Source organism: Carcharodon carcharias, chromosome 21 (assembly GCF_017639515.1).
Source record: "Carcharodon carcharias isolate sCarCar2 chromosome 21, sCarCar2.pri, whole genome shotgun sequence".
Taxonomy (NCBI): domain Eukaryota; kingdom Metazoa; phylum Chordata; class Chondrichthyes; order Lamniformes; family Lamnidae; genus Carcharodon; species Carcharodon carcharias.
Window position 1 is genome coordinate 53,206,438 of NC_054487.1, and position 17,279 is coordinate 53,223,716.

Below are 17,279 nucleotides of genomic sequence, written 5' to 3' on the forward strand. Positions count from 1 at the left end.
CTCCCACCTCATGCTGTCTCTTTTAGATTTTACTCTATCTGGTATTCATGCCCTCAAAATCCGCTACATCACATCTTATGTTTAATGGGATCAGCCATCGTTCTGCACAAGCTTTAGTTACATAAATTTGCTGAGTTTTTTTTAAACAATTCACTGTGCCTAGTTTAGTATCAGTTGTAAACTTGCATATGCTCACATGAACTCCCAAAATTAGATCATATATAGTTCTGAAAAAAGCTTGCCTCCCACCCCTATCAAAACCAATCTCTGAGAACATCATTTGTCACTGCCCACCAATCTGAGAATAATTTCTCACAATCTATGTACTGATCTTTTTCTCTTCACCAGCTCATGGGATTCTATTCAGTTTGACATGACACACCTATCATAGTGACACTCCTTAAATCAGCTTTCCAAGTATTCACTTACACTGACACTGATGAACAACTTTCCAATCACTGGTCTTAAACTCTGATGTATAGTTACTTGGTATGTCCTTTCATTCTTTCTCAAAAGAAAGTGCAACATTTGCTATCTTCAAATCCTAGATACTATCCCTAAATCTAGCCAGATTTTGAAAAGGTCAATTAATAGATCCACAATATCTTGACTATGTTACTATTATTAATGCTGCCAACATCACCAAAATAGATTTGCTGATCATTTGTATGCTGCTTGTTCTGTCCATACAGTCATTATTAGACAAATATAATAGCCTACAGTTAAAAAGTAATTAATTGTCTGTGAAGCAATTTGGGAGGTCCTGAGGGCATCAAAGGTGCTATGCAAGTGAAAATTTTTTTCTTTGTGTTTGCACACCATTATGTATAGATTCTTGGTTAGTGATGTGTTTTCTGTTGCTGATGCTTGACAGTAATTTCATTTTGTTCTGTTCAAACATTCCTTACTTGCGTATGTTCTATGGCTTAGAAACTGTGTTGAGAGAATTGCCAATGAGTAACTTTTGAACTAATATACATCATGGAAGTACCATCTTCAGGGCCTTGATCAAAGAGATTTTCCATCTGAACTGAAAGGCATTGCCCAAATAGTTTATGCATAATAATTGTAACCATGGTTTGCGGCGGATTTGGACCTTGGTCCTAGGAAAAAAAAAAGGTGAATATACACACTAATGAACACACTCTGCAACTCATTTCTTGGCACCAGTACTTTTAAATTAAAATGTACCCTTGCTAATGCTTCTTTCTAGTGTAGATTATCTTCAATTATACTCAAAGCATTCTGAAGGATGCACATTTTATTAATCATAGCTAATATGCAAATGAAATCTAAAACAACATTTTCAGTGCAATATTAAAATTCCTATGTATTCTCATTTCCTTTGCAAGATGTCTTTTCATCAAAGCCCTTGAATATGAATATTTCTTCCTGAATCACTAAAAATCAGGTAGTTAGTTAACCCCGAGCAACAAAACATCTCTAACCAAAGCCAACCATCAACATGCTCCATGACTGTCATCATTAATTATCATTTTGCTTGATCTCTCCACAGCCTTTGGGACAGCTGACCACACCCACCCACTCCACTGACATCAGAGTTGAGGCAATCTTGATGGTACTAGCCTCACTTGGTTTCACTGTTACCCCTCCAATCATGGTCAGGCTGGGAAGAGTGTCCAGCAGTCAGCATTGTGGTGAAGCAGTCTGGGAAGAGTGTCTTGCAGTCAGTTCTTGTTGAAAATAAGAAGAGTGACATCAAAAGAAGGTCTGGAGAGAGATGCAGTGGGTTCTGTCGAGGTTTATCCCGAGCAACTCGGTGACACAGGACTCTGTGCTCTACAGGCTGTTCCCAGGGATACACACTGAGACAAACATCAACTGCAGCTGGAGGATCATCAACTCAGTGAAAGATGCTTTTTGGTCTGCCTGAAACTTGTTGGTTTTCCAGCGCAAAGAGTTGTCCCCGACCAAGTGTTGTAGACTGGCACATTCCAAGGTCCAGGACTACGTGCCGAGGGACGCACTAAAGCTGGGGCAGCCACTGCAAAGGCGCAATGGGGAAAGGTTGCTGTCTAAGACCTTTCTGCCATAGTGACTGAGGGGCTGGGAACTGTTTAGAGCCCCTTGGGCTGTACAGCTCACAATTAATGTATGCATTGAATACCAGTTGTATTATAATTGTATTGAAGCACCTCAGAGTGCAACATGATGTACGTTGATAACTCCAATACCATTGTCTGATTGTCTGTAATGACCATATTGAAATGATTGTAATATTCATTGATTGTATTGAAGCACCGGGTGATCCATGTGAAAAAGTTGAATCTGATTGTACTTCTTGTGATGGCGATTTTGAAATGTTTTGTAATGTCCTTTCAGATATTTTATGAATAAAATATATTTTTCAACAAAAAAAAGTGACATCAGAAGCGACAGCTTGCCAGCTGAGTTGTGTTTGGCTCTGTGGGACTTCTATGAATCTATAGCTCAACTACTGGCTTTCATCCCAATCTGCAAACTCAGGTGTCTGCAAGTATATATTCTCTTCCTCATTTTAAATATTGGCCTTTGGCAACATCATTGATAAACAGGTGATCAGCTTCCACATGCAATCTAATGGTATCAAACTCTACCTCACCACCATCTCTCTCAACCCCTCTGCTGCATGTGCTGTATGACTGTTTAATATCCAGTTCTGAAGGACAGTTATATTGGAGTCGCAACATTAACTCTGTTTCTCTCTCCACAGGAGGTGCCAGACCTGAGTTTTTCCAGCACTGTTTTTGTTTTGGACTCCAGCATCTGCAGTATTTTGCTTTTACCTTGGTGTCTGATATCCAGCCTTGGATGAGTTGCTTTTTCTCTCCAGCTATATGTTGGAAAGATCTAGCCTATTGTCTTTTGCCCTCACTAGGCACCCTGTGCCTTTGGCAATGATTTAATAAATCAGTCCAGTCGTTGTCTCTGGTTGAATAAGACCCTTCACAACATCGGAAATCGATTCAACACCAAGCTGCGCTCTGACACTATAAGCAAAGACTGCCTGGTTCCATGTGCATCACATCACCCATTTTCTTCTCAGCCTCAGTCTATCTGCCACTGAAATCCTCATGCACGCCTTAGTCACCTCCTCTAACATCTTCCACCACTAACACTCCTGCTCCCCACCCCACTGCAAAGATAACTCATTGTCTTCATCCCATCCTACCCAAATTTATATTTGCACTCTCTCAAAACTCACTCTCTAGTCGTATACATGCCCCATACTTCAGGAAGGATATACTGGCCTGGAAAGGAGTGTAGCATAGGTTTACAAAATGATACCCCAATTACAAGGGTTAAATTACAAGGAAAAATTACACAAACTAATGCTGTCTACCTTGAACTTAGAAGCTTAAAGGGGAGATTTGATCGAATTGTTCAAGGTATTAAGGGAACAGATAGAGAGAAACTATTTCCGTGGTGTGGGAGCCCAGGACTAGTGGGTATTGTGACAGATCTTTCAGGAGTCAAACTAGAAAGCATTTCTACATGCAAAATGTGGAACTCTTGTTTCGTATATGGTAATTGATACTAAACTGTTAATCTTAAATCTGAAATTGATAGATATGGTTATCCAGAGGGATATGGACAAAGGTGGGTACATAAAATTAGGTCCCATGATTCTGCTGAATGGTGGAATAGGCTTGAGGGGCCTACTCCTGTTCCTATTATCATTTAGGTAAAGTACATGGGTTGCCTTCAAGGATATAGGATAAGGGGGCAACACTGGAATAAAATCATCAGTAACTTAATATTTAGTACTCACAGAATTATATCAAAGTCTCAAATTCAGTCCTTGAAACTTCAATGGAAACAATAAACCAAGTCACTGTTTTAAATTCAAAAATCCTTTCAAATTAAACCACAATCATCTTCCAGTTGGTTTCAGATTTAAGATTAACAATTTAGCATCAATTACCATTTATGAAACAAGAGCTCCACACTTTGCATGTAGAAATGCTTTCCAGTTTGACTCCTCAAAGGTCTGTCACAATACCCTCTAGTTCACTGCTTTACAGCTAGGTAAGCTACAAAATATCACATGGAAATCAACAAAGCAAATCAACAATAACTGTGTTGCAATAACAAAAATGCTGAAAAAATCAGCAGGTCTTTAAGCATCTGAGAGAAACAGAGTTAACGTTTCGAGTCCAATATGACTTTTTTGGAACTGAGTTCCAAAATCTTTGATCGGCAATTAGTCAAGATAAAAATTTTCTGTGAAGGGAATGGCATGTTTTAAATTCTAAATTAATGCATCTGCAGGAAGGGTTCTGTAAACATGAGATTTAAGTAATTATACAAGTAAGATGTTGTAATGCTGGGCACCTAACCGAATCTATACCTAATTAATTAATTCATAATTTGAATAAATACACATTTCCTTGACAAATAAAATCTCCACTAGAAAAGTGGAACAGCCCTGGCTAACTAGAGCAGTTAAATTGTAGATGAAAAGTTTTCAATTGTGAAAAAGGGTAATACACCCAAGGATTGGGAGAATTTTTTTTAAAAATCAACAAAGGATGATCAAGAAAGTGATGAAGAAAGAAAATAAAATAAGTAAATAAGAAATATATATTAAAAACAGTTTTTACAAGCATATTAAAGGAAGAAATTAGTGAAAGTAGAGGAGCAATCATAATGACAAACAAAGAAACAGGAATATAGGAACAGGGCAAGGTCATTCAGCCCTTTGAGCCTGTTCCGCCACTTGATACAATCATGGCTGATCAAACACTTCATTGCCTTTTACCCAAACTATCCCCGTTATTGTTAATCAGAAATCTATCGATCTCTACCTTAAACATATTCAATGACTGAGCTTCCACGGCCCTCTGGGGCAGAGAATTCCAAAGGTTCACAACCCTCTGAGTAAAGGAATTTCTCCTCATCTCGGTCCTATGTAGTTTCCCCCTTATTTTGAAAATGTGTCCCCTGGTTGTAGACTCCCCAGTCGGGGAAACATCTTACCTGCATCTATCCTGTCTATTCCTTTAAGTATTTTGTAAGTTTCAATGAGATCACCTCTCATTATTCTAAACTCTAGAGAATACAGGCCCAGTTTCCCCAATCTTTCTTCATAAGATAGTCTGCCATCCCTGGAACAAGTCTGGTGAACCTTCGTTGAACTCCCTCTATGGCAATAATATCCTTTCTGAGGAAAGGGGACCAAAACTGCACACAGTACTCCAGGTGCAATCTAACCAAGGTTCTATACAATTGAAGGAAGACCTCACTATTCCTGTACTCAAATCCTCTTGCGATAAAGGCTAACATCCCATTAGCCTTCCTAATTGCCTGCTGCACCTGCATGTTAGCTTTCAGTTTCTTATGGACCAGGACACCCAGGTCCCTTTGTACATCTACACATTCTAATCTCTTACCATTTAGGAAATACTCTGCACAACTGTTCCCTCTACCAAAGTGGACAACCTCACATTTTCCACATAATATTCCAGCTGTCATGTTCTTGTCCACTCACTCAGTCTGTCCAAATCTTCCTGTAGCTGCTTCATATCTTCCTCACAACAGACATTCCCACCTAGCTTTGTATCATCTGTGAACTTGGAAATATTACATTTGGTCCTCACATCCAAATCATTGATATATATTATGAACAGCTGGGGCTCAAGTATTGATCCTTGTGGTACCCACTAGTCACAACTTACCAATGCGAGAATGGCCCGTTTAATCGTACTCTGTTTCTGCCTGTCCTCCACGGCCCTCCTTAATCCATGCCAGTATATCGCCTCCTATCCCATGAGCTTTTATTTTGCTAATCAGCCTCCTGTGGGGGACTTTATCAAAAGCCTTCTGAAAATCCAAGTATACTACACCCATCAACTCTCCTTCATCGAATTTGTTAGTAACATGATCAATAAAAAACTCCAAGTTCGCCAAACATGATTTCCCATTCGCAAATCCATGCTGATTATGCCCAATCAAATCATGATTATCTAAGTATCCATTTATCACATCCTTGTTAAAAACAGATTCTCGCATTTTTCCAACTACTGATATAAGGCTAATAAGTCTGTAGTTCCCGGTTTTCTCTCTCTCTCCCTTCTTAAATAGTGGGGTGACATTTGCTATCGTCCAATCTTCAGGAACTATTCCAGAATCTATAGAATTTTGGAAAGTAATCATCAATGCATCCACTATCTCAATAGCAACCTCTTTCAACACTCTGGGATGCAGAATATTAGGTCCGGGGGACTTATGAACTTTCAGTCCCATTAATTTCTCTGGTACAACCTTCAATTCCTCATTCTCCCTAGTCCCTTGGATCTCTAAATCTGGGAGATTTCCTGTATCTTGCTCAGTGAAAACAGGTACAAAGTAATCATTTCCATTTCTCTATTCCCCATTATGAATTCTCCTGACTCTGCCTGTAATGGACCCACATTTGAATTAGCCAAACACTTCCTTTTTATATCCCTATAGGAGTTTTTAGTCTGTTTTTATGTTTTTTGCTATATTGCATTCAAATTCTATTCTCCCTTTCTTTACCAGTTTCTTGGTCTTCCTTTGCTGTATTCTAAAAGCCTCCCAATCCTCAGGTTTATTATCTGGCAACTTTATAAGCCTTTTCTTTTAAACTTATACAATCCTTGACCTCCTTTGTCAGCTACAGTTGACTGACCTTTTATGGGTTTTTGCACCTTGAAGGAATGTATGGTGCTGTAAGCTATGTTATAGTTCTTAGATGACTATCCATTGCCTATGTACAGTAATGTATTTTCCCAATCCACCTCAGCCAATTTGTCCCTCATGCCTTCATAATTTCCTCTATTCAATTTTAAATGGCAGAGAAATAAAACAGATACTTTGCATCATAAAGAACATACCATAAATTGTGGGGAACAAAGGCTCTGATGAGAGTGAGGAACTCAGAGTAATTATTACTTGAGAAAAGTGCTTCAGAAATTAATTGGGCTAAAAGTCTGCAAACCTTCGGGTCCTGATGGCCTTCAGTCTAGGGTTTCAGAAGAGTGGATGCATTAGTTTTAATCTTCCAGAATTTCCTAGATTCTAGAACATTCCTTGTGGATTGGAAGGCAGTAAATGATGTTTAAGAAAGGATGAAGAGAGAAAGCAGGGAACTATGTCAGCCTGACATTAATGGGTTTTGCCGTCAGTGGTAAAGCAAGTGTGCTCACCATTGATGTCGAAGAAAACAGTCCGCCAAGATCTAGCAATTTCTCCCCTGATGGCAGTTTAAATCTGACACTAAATCACGGGGATGTCTGAGTGTGTGGCAGCAGTGATGCCAATTACACTGAAGCCTTCACACACAGCAAACCAGAAAGATCAAAGCACTGATGATCTTTCAATCTTAATTTAAATTTTCAGATAGAAAAACGAATGATTGTTTGGATTAGTACAGAAACTAAAATAAAGATAAACAGTTCAAAAACGGTTTATAAAAATCTGCAATTATTACTATGGAGAAATTTGACAATCACAAATATAAAATTAGCTTATCAGGGCCAGTTAAGGTACTAAGCAGTATGAAGGTAGTTACTGAAAACCCAGTTACACCACATTCAACAAGGTGCAAATTTTTCAAAGCTTTTTACAGAGTGTAGAGTCTTGTCAATTCAACTGATTTCCATTGATCACAGTCTGGATAGGAATGCTTCAACAATGCACCCTCTGGAGAAGCATAGAATCATTGTCAGCAACTTCTTACTGCTTGATTTCTGTTATTTTGTGCGTGTTCAGACTCCAGAATTTGCTGTCAGATCAAGTGGAATAATGACATCAAATGCTGACAGTTTTGCATGCATTACCATTGCAAAATCTGCGCTGATATGATTACACAGTCAATTCGGGATTATGAAAGAGAAATCAGGTTTGACAAATCTAGTAAGAGTTTTTTGATGGTGTAACTTGCAAGGTAGATAAGAGAAAACCAGTGGATGTAGCGTATCTGGATTTTCAGAAGGCATTCAATATATTAATATGTATTGAAGATTGGTTTACAGAGAGCAAACAGTAGAAATAAGCAAATCATTTTCAAGATGGCAAGGTGTAATCAGTAACATGCTACAAGAATCCGAGCTTGGGCCTCAGCTACCTACAATCCATATCAATGACTTAGATGAAAGGACCTAGAGAAATATGCCACGCTTGCTAATGATGCAAAGCTCGGTTGGAAAGTAAGTTGTGAAGACGCATAGAGCCTTCAAAGGGATATACAGTTTACATGATTGGGCAAGAAGGTGGCAGATGGAGTATAATGCGGGGAAGTGTGAAATTATCCACTTTGGGGGAAGAATGGAAAAGATTTTTTTTAAAAAGGTGACAGAGTTGTTAATTGTTCGTATTCAGAGGGATTTGGGTTACTTTGTACACGAATCACAGCAAATTAAAATGCAGATCAAAGCTCTGATTCTTGAAGCAAATGGTACGTTAGGCTTCACTGCAAGGGTGTTGGAGTATAAGAGTAAGGAAGTCTTGCACAATTCTATAAGACCATGCCTGCTCGCCTCCTAACCCAAGGAAGGATATATTTGCCTTAGAAGGGGTAAACCAAAGGTTCAGTTGATTGAATCCAGGGATGAGAGGGCTGACTTTGAGAAGAGATCAAGTAGAATGTGTCTATATTCTCTGGGGTTTAGAAGAATGAGAAATGATCACATTGAAACATGTGAAATTCTTGGAGAGCTTGACAGGGTAGATGCAGAGAGACTGTTTCTGCTGGTTCAATAGTCTAGAAATAAGAGGTATAGTCTCAGAATGCCCTTTGGGTCAGAAATGAGAAAAAATTTCTTCATTCAAGACAGCTGTGAATCTTTGGACTTCCCAAAGTGATGTGGAAGTTCAGTCAATGAATATGTTCAGGACTAAGATCAATAGATTTATGGGTACTAAGAGAATTAAAGAATATGAAAACAGAGTGAGAAAGTGAAGCCGATATAGAATTTCAGTCACAATCATATTGATTGGCCATGCGTGCTCAATGGGCCTTATGGCCTATTGCTGCTTCTATTTCTTATGTTTCTAATGATGCAGCTACCAGAATTTACAATTACATCATGGCTTAGTAAGATAATTTCCTAGAGTAGGATAGAAGAAACATATGAAAAAGCAGAAGATAAAGGTCAGTAGATTCAAATAGTTGAACAACAATTAACTTCAGGAAGAAAGTGCTGTATGAAAGGTAATAGAATTAAGGAATTGCATTGATCTGGCTGGCTCAACTGCAGAAAGAAATATGTCTCCTGTTAGTTCGGAGCTTATCTCATTCAATAAGCTACAAGCAGAAAACATGTTTGTTCATTAGTTAGGAATTATTCTTATTAACTGTGATACCAATAAGGTTACATTGGCTTATTAGCTTCTCTCTGTATGAATTGTTTTAACTCTCTTGGTGTAATGGGCAGATGTGCCATTTGCCAATAATACCACAACCTTGAAGAGCGAGGGTCTCATCTTTCAAAGAAACTGCATGAGCTTCAAAAATAAAAACACATTTACAACACACAAATCTTCTGAAGCACATTTTTTTTTCTTCATAGTTCAGAATTCCATTAAGTTGCAACTTACATATGCACCCACAGAGACCAGGTCTTAAGGGTTTACTAGAAAAGACTGGTCAAACTATTAACCAACTTTTAAACTGTCACAGCAATAGAAATATGCTAGAGAGTAGGAATCCCAAAATGTAACTTGCTAACCACATGCCTAGGCAATTTGGCTCTTTTAAGTTCACATAAACTCAATCCTAGTGGTGCTTATATTTCTTATTTGATGTTTGTACTGTTCAGATTTTGTATGACATATTTGAAAGGACTGTTTTTAGCTTGGAGATTTGAAAGGAATGTTTTTAAGCTTGGAGATTTGAAAGGACTGTTTTTAGCTTGGAGATTTGATAGGACTGTTTTTAGCTTGGAGATTTGATTAATAGATGATTCTAAAACAGTCTATCAAGAGATAAGTGCAAATGAATGTGATGGGGTATATATAGCTCCCAAGGCTGATGGTATGCACCTCTATGACCCACAAAGATGAACAGCTTAAGCACCTCTACTGTATAGTATGTTGTCAATGATTTTTCTTCTGATTCAGTACATGCAGAAATAAATTAGCCAAGTTGTCTAGCTGCATGAATATTTTCAGTCTTCTAAATTGACAAGACACACAGTGGGCATCCCACATTATCCAGTAAACAATTCATGACAGTAAATTGTTTGGCCTGGATTATACTGATATATAAAACAGGGTATGAGATACAGGTTATAGTTCATAAGAAACACTACCTGTTTACAAGAAAATGTATTGGGAAAAGCCCAAATTGTAGCTGTTAACCTTAAATAAATAAATGTTACATTGGAAAATCAAGTTAATCAGAAACTGTCTCATACTAATATTACATCACATGAAAAACAGTTAGTTAATCTCAAACAAAAACATGCAATTCCACAATAAGTTAGACCTTGGAAACATTTACCTGCCTTTTTGTTGTCGACACAGACTGACCCATTTCCTACTGTAATAAAAGGAAAATACTGCAGATACTGGAAATCTGAAATAAAAACAGAAAATGCTGGAAAGACTCAGCAGGTCTGGCAGCATCTGTGGAGCGAGAAACAGTTAACATTTCAAGTCCGTATGACTCTTCTTCAGATGCTGCCAGGCATTTTCCAGCATTTTCTGTATTTATTCCATTTCCAACTGTGCCTGTTCATATTTCCAGCATTGATCTTTTTAATTTCTTAATTACACAATTATCCTGAGTAACAGCAATGAGTTGAAAGATCTCATGGAGTGGTCCCAAACTATATCATTTTTTTAGACTTCTATTCATTTTTTTGCTTAGCAAATTGTTACACTTTGGAATGCACTGCCTGAAAGGGTGGTGGACAGAGATTCAATAATAACTTGAAAAAGATAATTAGACAAATGCTTGAAGGGAAAAAAATTGTAAAGGTTTGGGAAAGGAGCAAGGGTGCAAGGCTAATTTACATCTCTTTCAAGCAACTGGGACAATCATGGTGGACCAAATGGCTCCTTCTGTGCTGCATTACTATGACACTAATTCGATCCATTTTGTTTTTAAGTGAGGAAGACTTACATTTATGTAGCATCGTTTATGATCCCAGGATGTCTCAAAGCAGTTTACTGCCAATTATGTAGTTTTATATTGAAGTCAGTTGTAATCCTGGCAGCCAATTTCAGTACATTATTGTCCCACATAACAGCAAAATGATAATAATTAGATAATCTACTTTAGTGCTGTTGATTGAGGGATAAACTTTTGTCAGGATATTGGGGAGGCTCCCCTGCTCATCTTCAAAATAATGCCATGGGATCTTTTACTTCCACCTCAAAGGTAGCAAGGACTTTGGTTTAATGTTTTATCTAGAAGATGGTACCTCCAGCAGTGCAGCACTTCCTCAGCACCACGTGTTAGTATTAACTTAGATTTTGCATCAGATCTTCTGATCAGAGGGGGCAGTGCTATCACTGAACCATGGCTGACACTTTCTTTATCCCCAAAGACCTTCTCTTTTGAAAGTAAACATCCACTGTAGTTCATCCAAAATTTCTACATCTATTTCCACATATACAAGGCAAGCTCCTTGAAGATACGATGGACTGGCAATAAATTATTCCTCAAAACAATAGCTGACCAAAGAGACTTCAGCTGTCCACTCTAAACCCCTTGCAAAACAAGACTACAGTACAATTAATATAGTTATTACTGTTGTAATATTCCATTTTACTTGGCTTTAATTTTTTGCATTGAATTATTTACCAATTCTCTCAAAAAAGTGATATGAGTAATAACAACATGGTTTTCTTTTCAATAAAATGCAAGTATATTAATTGCTTGTTCTGACCTATGCAAAATTCCTTCCATGGATTGGGGGGAAATGGTGGCATAGTGGTAATGTCCAGTGACCTTGCAGGCTAATGTTCTCGGGGCTCTCATGTTCAATTCCCACATGGCAACTGATGGAATTCAAGTTCAATTTTTGATAAGAATTTGGAACTGAAAGCTAGTCTCAGTAATGGAGACCATGAAACAATCATCAATTGTCATAAAAATCCACCTGGATCACAAATGACCTTTAGGGAAGGAAATGTGCTGTCCTTACCCGGTCTGGCCACATTCTGACTCTGGAACCACAGCAGTGTGATTAACTCATAACTGCTCTTAAGGGCAATTAGGAATGGACAACAAATGCTGGCCTTGCCAGTGACACCCACATCCTATGAATGAAGAAAACAAACATGCTGCTGGATTATTGTTGCGCAGCCCTCCAGATTCCCCCCACATCAACTTAGACAACGCTGAAATTGCACGACCATTGTGCATTGAACTATTGAGGAATCTTAAAATTCAAAGTGAGCTCTAATGGCATTACCAAGTGTGTAAAATGCTTGAGAAAGCAAATGAAATACTTCACATACTACATCTTCAAGCATCGCAACATATCTCAAACTAACCTATTCACTGTGTTTAATCATTGCATCGTTCCATCGTTGCATATGCAGCACCTGTTTGGAATGTTGGACTTACCAAAGAGCATGTGAACAAGCTTCACTCTTCAGAAATGAGCAATGAAACTGATCCTAGCCAATGCATACCAAAGCTACTCTGACGCAATGAAACAACTGAATGTGTTCCTTGATGAAAGGTGGAAAACACCGTCTGAACTTCGCTAGAAAATTCTTGAATCCCACTTCCCACTGCCACTACCGCTTGCAACAACTAAACAAAATTAAATGTGTGACGGAATTAAGGACAAAAGCTACTATTCACCAAATAAGATGCAAAACAGACTATGAGACAGCCCAATCTGCTCCTTTATAAAATTCATAAATAGTGTGCAAATGATTAAGAATTTATGAACTCAACCTGACAACATTTGACTTATGGACTTTAATAAAAATGCAGAGTGCAGTAGACCATTCATTTTTATTCTGTAAATTAAGGAGACCTGCATTTTGCAATATATTATTATAATTATAATTTCAGTATACAAATAATTATTGTGCAATCCTTTTATTAATTTAGACTTTTATCTTATTTCAATGATGGCCTAAAACTATGTTAAGAATTACTTGTTTTGTTTATTGTCATCAGGATTCAGCACCTGCTGCCATGATGATTTTCAATAAAACAATTATCTCTCTACTGATATAGGGCAATGTTGCTGAGATATTGAGCTACACTGAGGATGTACAAGTAGGCTGGATAAAGGAGAACCATTAGATGTAATATATTTGGATTTCCAAAAGGCATTTGATAAAGGTGCCACATAAAAGGTACTACACAAGGTAAGAGCTCCTGGAGTTGGGGTAATACAAAAGTTTGGATAGAGGATTGGCTAACTAACAGAAAACAAAGAGTTGAAATAAATGTGTCATTTTCAGCTTGGCAAATTGTAACTAGTGGGGTGCTACAGGTATCAGTGCTGGGACCTCAACTATTTACAATCCATATTAATGACTTGGATGCAAGAGCCGAGTGTATTATAGCCAAATTTGCTCACGATACAAAAATAGATAGAAAGCAGGTTGTGAGGAGGACACAGAGTCTGCAACGGGATATAGATAAGTTAAGTGAGTGGATAAAAATTTGGTAGATGGAGTATAATGTGGGAAAATGTGAGGTTGTCTTCTTTAATGGAAAAAATAGAAAAGCAGAATATTATTTAAATGGAGAGAGATTGCAGGATGCTGCAGTAGAGGAATCTGGTATGTGAATCACAAAAAGTTAACATGCAGGTAATTAGGAAGTCAAATGAAATGTTGGCCTATATTGCAAAGGGGTGGAGTATACAAGTAAGGAAGTCTTGTTACAACTGTAAAAGGCATTGGTGAGACCACAGCTGGAGTACTGTGTATGGTTAAGGAGGAATATACTTGCATAGGAGGCAGTCCAAAGAAGGTTCACTGGCTGATTCCTGAGGTGAAGGGGTTGTTTTATGAAGAAAGGTTGAGTAGGTTGGGCCTATACTCTTTGGAGTTTAGGAGAATGAGGGGTGATCTTATTGAAACATATAAGATTATGAGAGGGCTTGACAGGGTGGATGCTGAGGGGTTGTTTCCTCTTGTGGGGGAATCTAGAATTGGGGGCACAGTTTCAAACTGATGGGTCTCTGATTTAAGACCAAGATGAGGAGGAATTTCTTCTTTCAGAGTGTTGTTAATCTTTGGAATTCACTACCCAGAGAACAGTGGAGGCTGTATCACTGAATATATTCAAGGCTGAATTAGACAAAATTTTGAAGGACGTCAAAGGTTATGGGGAACAGGCAGGAAAGTGAAATTGAGGCCACAATCAAATCAGCCATGATTCAGCAGGTTTGAAAGGCCAAATGGTCTACTGCTTTTGCATAAAATAGTAATTAATGGAGTTGAATATCTCACAAATACAAAGCACTTTGATAGGACAATTTATCTGGGTTAGATTTACAGCTGTTGTTCACAAAAAGTGAATTCAATATTTGCTATTCAGCAATGTTTAGAGTTTATAATTACAAATATAATCAGTAAGCTGCATTTCAACTTTTGATCTGATAACTTCAGATATTTTTATAATGAGTCTACACATCCATGCATTTCATGTTTTACTTTGGCTACCGACCTCAAAGATCCAGCAGAGTTACCAGATGTACGCAAACTTCTCCTAAGCTCTAGAGAGACTATGATCTTACACAAGAGGCTTCCCATTTGAAAGTTTCCAGAACCTTGCTGATGTCCACTTGTACGTCACCCCAGGGACATGGACTAATATGCTTTTTCCTCCTAGCACTGAGAACTTGCGTTCTGCTTGTTACACCACAATCAACTATATTTCACAACTAGAGTACATTTATGACATTTTCCCAATATGATAGATGAGTAAGCAACATGGGAGTTTTCTGGGTGTCTCTGCCACTTACATTAGCACAACCAACTCCTACGACCTTCAGATGTATTTTTCTCCTGCTGTCCTGAGGTGGATTAAAAATTTCAGGCCCTTTTTAGAATCAATCAGTATCACTACTTGCAATTTCGTGATCTTAATATAATGGGTCAGAAAATCACACAGCGTTTGACACTGGCTGAACCAAAGGGCAAAAAACTCCAAAATAGTTCAACCTCCTGGAATACACCACTCATTTCTCCACACGTGATAAGATTAATGGCAATCAGAAGGAAAATTATACTTCACTGACAATTTGCAAATGCTTATAAATTGTCTCACTTTATGAAAAATATTACATCACCATTCTTCTGACGTATAGAAATATATTTACTAGGAAAGAAACTGAAGGGGTTCACTATAGTCTTAAAGATCACAAAATAAATTTTGAAAAGTAATGAACAAAAGGCTGGATTTCTTCAAAAAGTAAAATTTCCAGCAGTTTTTGTTTATATTACAAAGATGTTAATATGCTGAAAAATAACTGAATGACAGTGAGAGGGTAAACAAGATACAAGATTAGAAATCAGTGATCTATAGAGCTGAGGCTGTTGTGACCTCCCTTAAGGGAGCTCAGTGAGCAGGGGGCCCAGGCAGTTGCCTGCTGCTGGTCTCTCCCCATTCCCCAGTCCATCCCCTGGCTGTGTATGCTCCTCCGGCTCACTTTGCTCGCTGGACCGGGGCCTGCCTGACTCACTTCCCCCGCCCCCCTTTCCCTTCTCTTTATTTTTACCTTCTCGGTATTTCTTGCGCAGCTTCCTATGCACATTCTTCACCACCCCGGAGAGTTTCTCTTGTTCCCTCTTCCTGTCCCCTTCGGAAGCCGCCGCCACCACCACCACCGCCGCCTGATTGCCGGTAAGCCCCGACTCTGCAGCCCTCTCAGCAAGACTGACATTGTGCCATCCGTCGCCCTCCTCCATACTGGTGACCGCTCGACTCCGCTCGGCAACGTTCGGCGATGCTCGGCTCAGGCTCCGCCCACCACCCGGACAGGATGCAGCCCATTGGTTGATGTGCGCAGACTGACAATAGCGTCAGGCGGACCACCCTGATGAGGTCAGCAGGGTTGAAAAGGGCAGCAATGGAATATTACTGCTCAATTCTTGGGGCAATAGCATCACATTTGCTAATTGCAAGGGGAAGCTTGTCAACTTCTGTCTCTATGACAGCGCCATGTTCCGGATCTATGGTCACCCGGCTCAGAGTGGGACGTCTAAGATGGAGAACCACTTCATTGGGTCTGCTCTTAGGACTGGCCAAAGTTGGTCATCCACAGGTGGTGGACACAGACCGTGAGGAAGGTCACTCTGCCTACCGGCTGTCCGCAAAAAGGTGGCTCTGGAGAAGGAGTTCATGCTGGGCACCATAGTCAATGGGGGGAAAGCTGGAAACAGGAAACAATATTGTTATTTAATGTTTTAAATTTAGAGCTTAGTCTTTTATTAGGGAAATTGGAGCTGGCAGCAAGAGCAATTTGGAATGGGGGAATTCACAATTTCGAAACAAAAATTGACAGGCTCAATATGTGTCTCACATCTACCAACAGTTTGGTTTCAGTTCAACATAATTGACCCAAACTGAACCAGCCATAAGTGCCTGCTCACTCCTTAATTCCCCAAAGCCTTTGTCACCTACATGGCAGAAATGAGGAGTGTAATGATTGTCTTCCCTGTAGGACAATAGTCAAATTCAGCTTTTAACATAATCCACCAAGTCAATTTGTCTAATGCCAGCCCACAAACTACCATTTTTATTGAATTCAATTTAATAAAATCTGTGGTGTGCTATACCAGTACCATAGTCCAGGGTTCAAAATACATGGGGCCAGCAGGCAAATTCACCCTCAAAGCCCTGGAAAATTTAATCAAGGAGGGGGGGGGGGGGGGGGGGGGGGGTGCGGAACCAATGAGAAAGTCACAGATTATGCCTCTCCCATGTTCCTGTTCCAGTTCCTCCAATCACAGTTCCCCTTTTCTCCCAATCTTGCTGTTCCTCTGGACACAGAATCTGTGATTGGAGAAGCAGCAAGTGCTGGAGACCCAGGGCAATTTTTTTTCTTACTGTGCTGTCCCATTGAGCAACAATTTGGGGGGAAAAATCACATCCTGACTCCTCTAAGTCCTGTGCGAGAGTGATTGCAACAGCTTTGCAAAAGGACCCAAGCACCACAAGTCAAGTAGCATCATGTGCCTACAGCAACTTTACACCTTAGAAGAACTTACACTTCAAATAAGTATAGCTAACATCATTATCTTAATAATGGTTGGAGCCAAAGTGAGCCATTTTTAAAAGAAATCCCTATTCTTTTATTGGTGCATTTCCAAAGGGTGAAAATGCACAG

General features: G+C 39.0%; 1 protein-coding gene across 1 annotated transcript in view; it reads right to left on the minus strand.

Annotated features, from left to right (window-relative positions):
- Positions 1-15,876, minus strand: part of bmt2 (base methyltransferase of 25S rRNA 2 homolog) — a 137,627-nt gene extending 121,751 nt beyond the window's left edge. The window contains exon 1 of the mRNA XM_041215937.1: positions 15,669-15,876. Within this exon, the coding sequence (XP_041071871.1) occupies positions 15,669-15,858 (190 nt within the window). The 5' untranslated portion in view covers positions 15,859-15,876. The remainder of the gene's footprint in view (positions 1-15,668) is intronic.
- Positions 15,877-17,279: the final 1,403 nt, after the last annotated feature.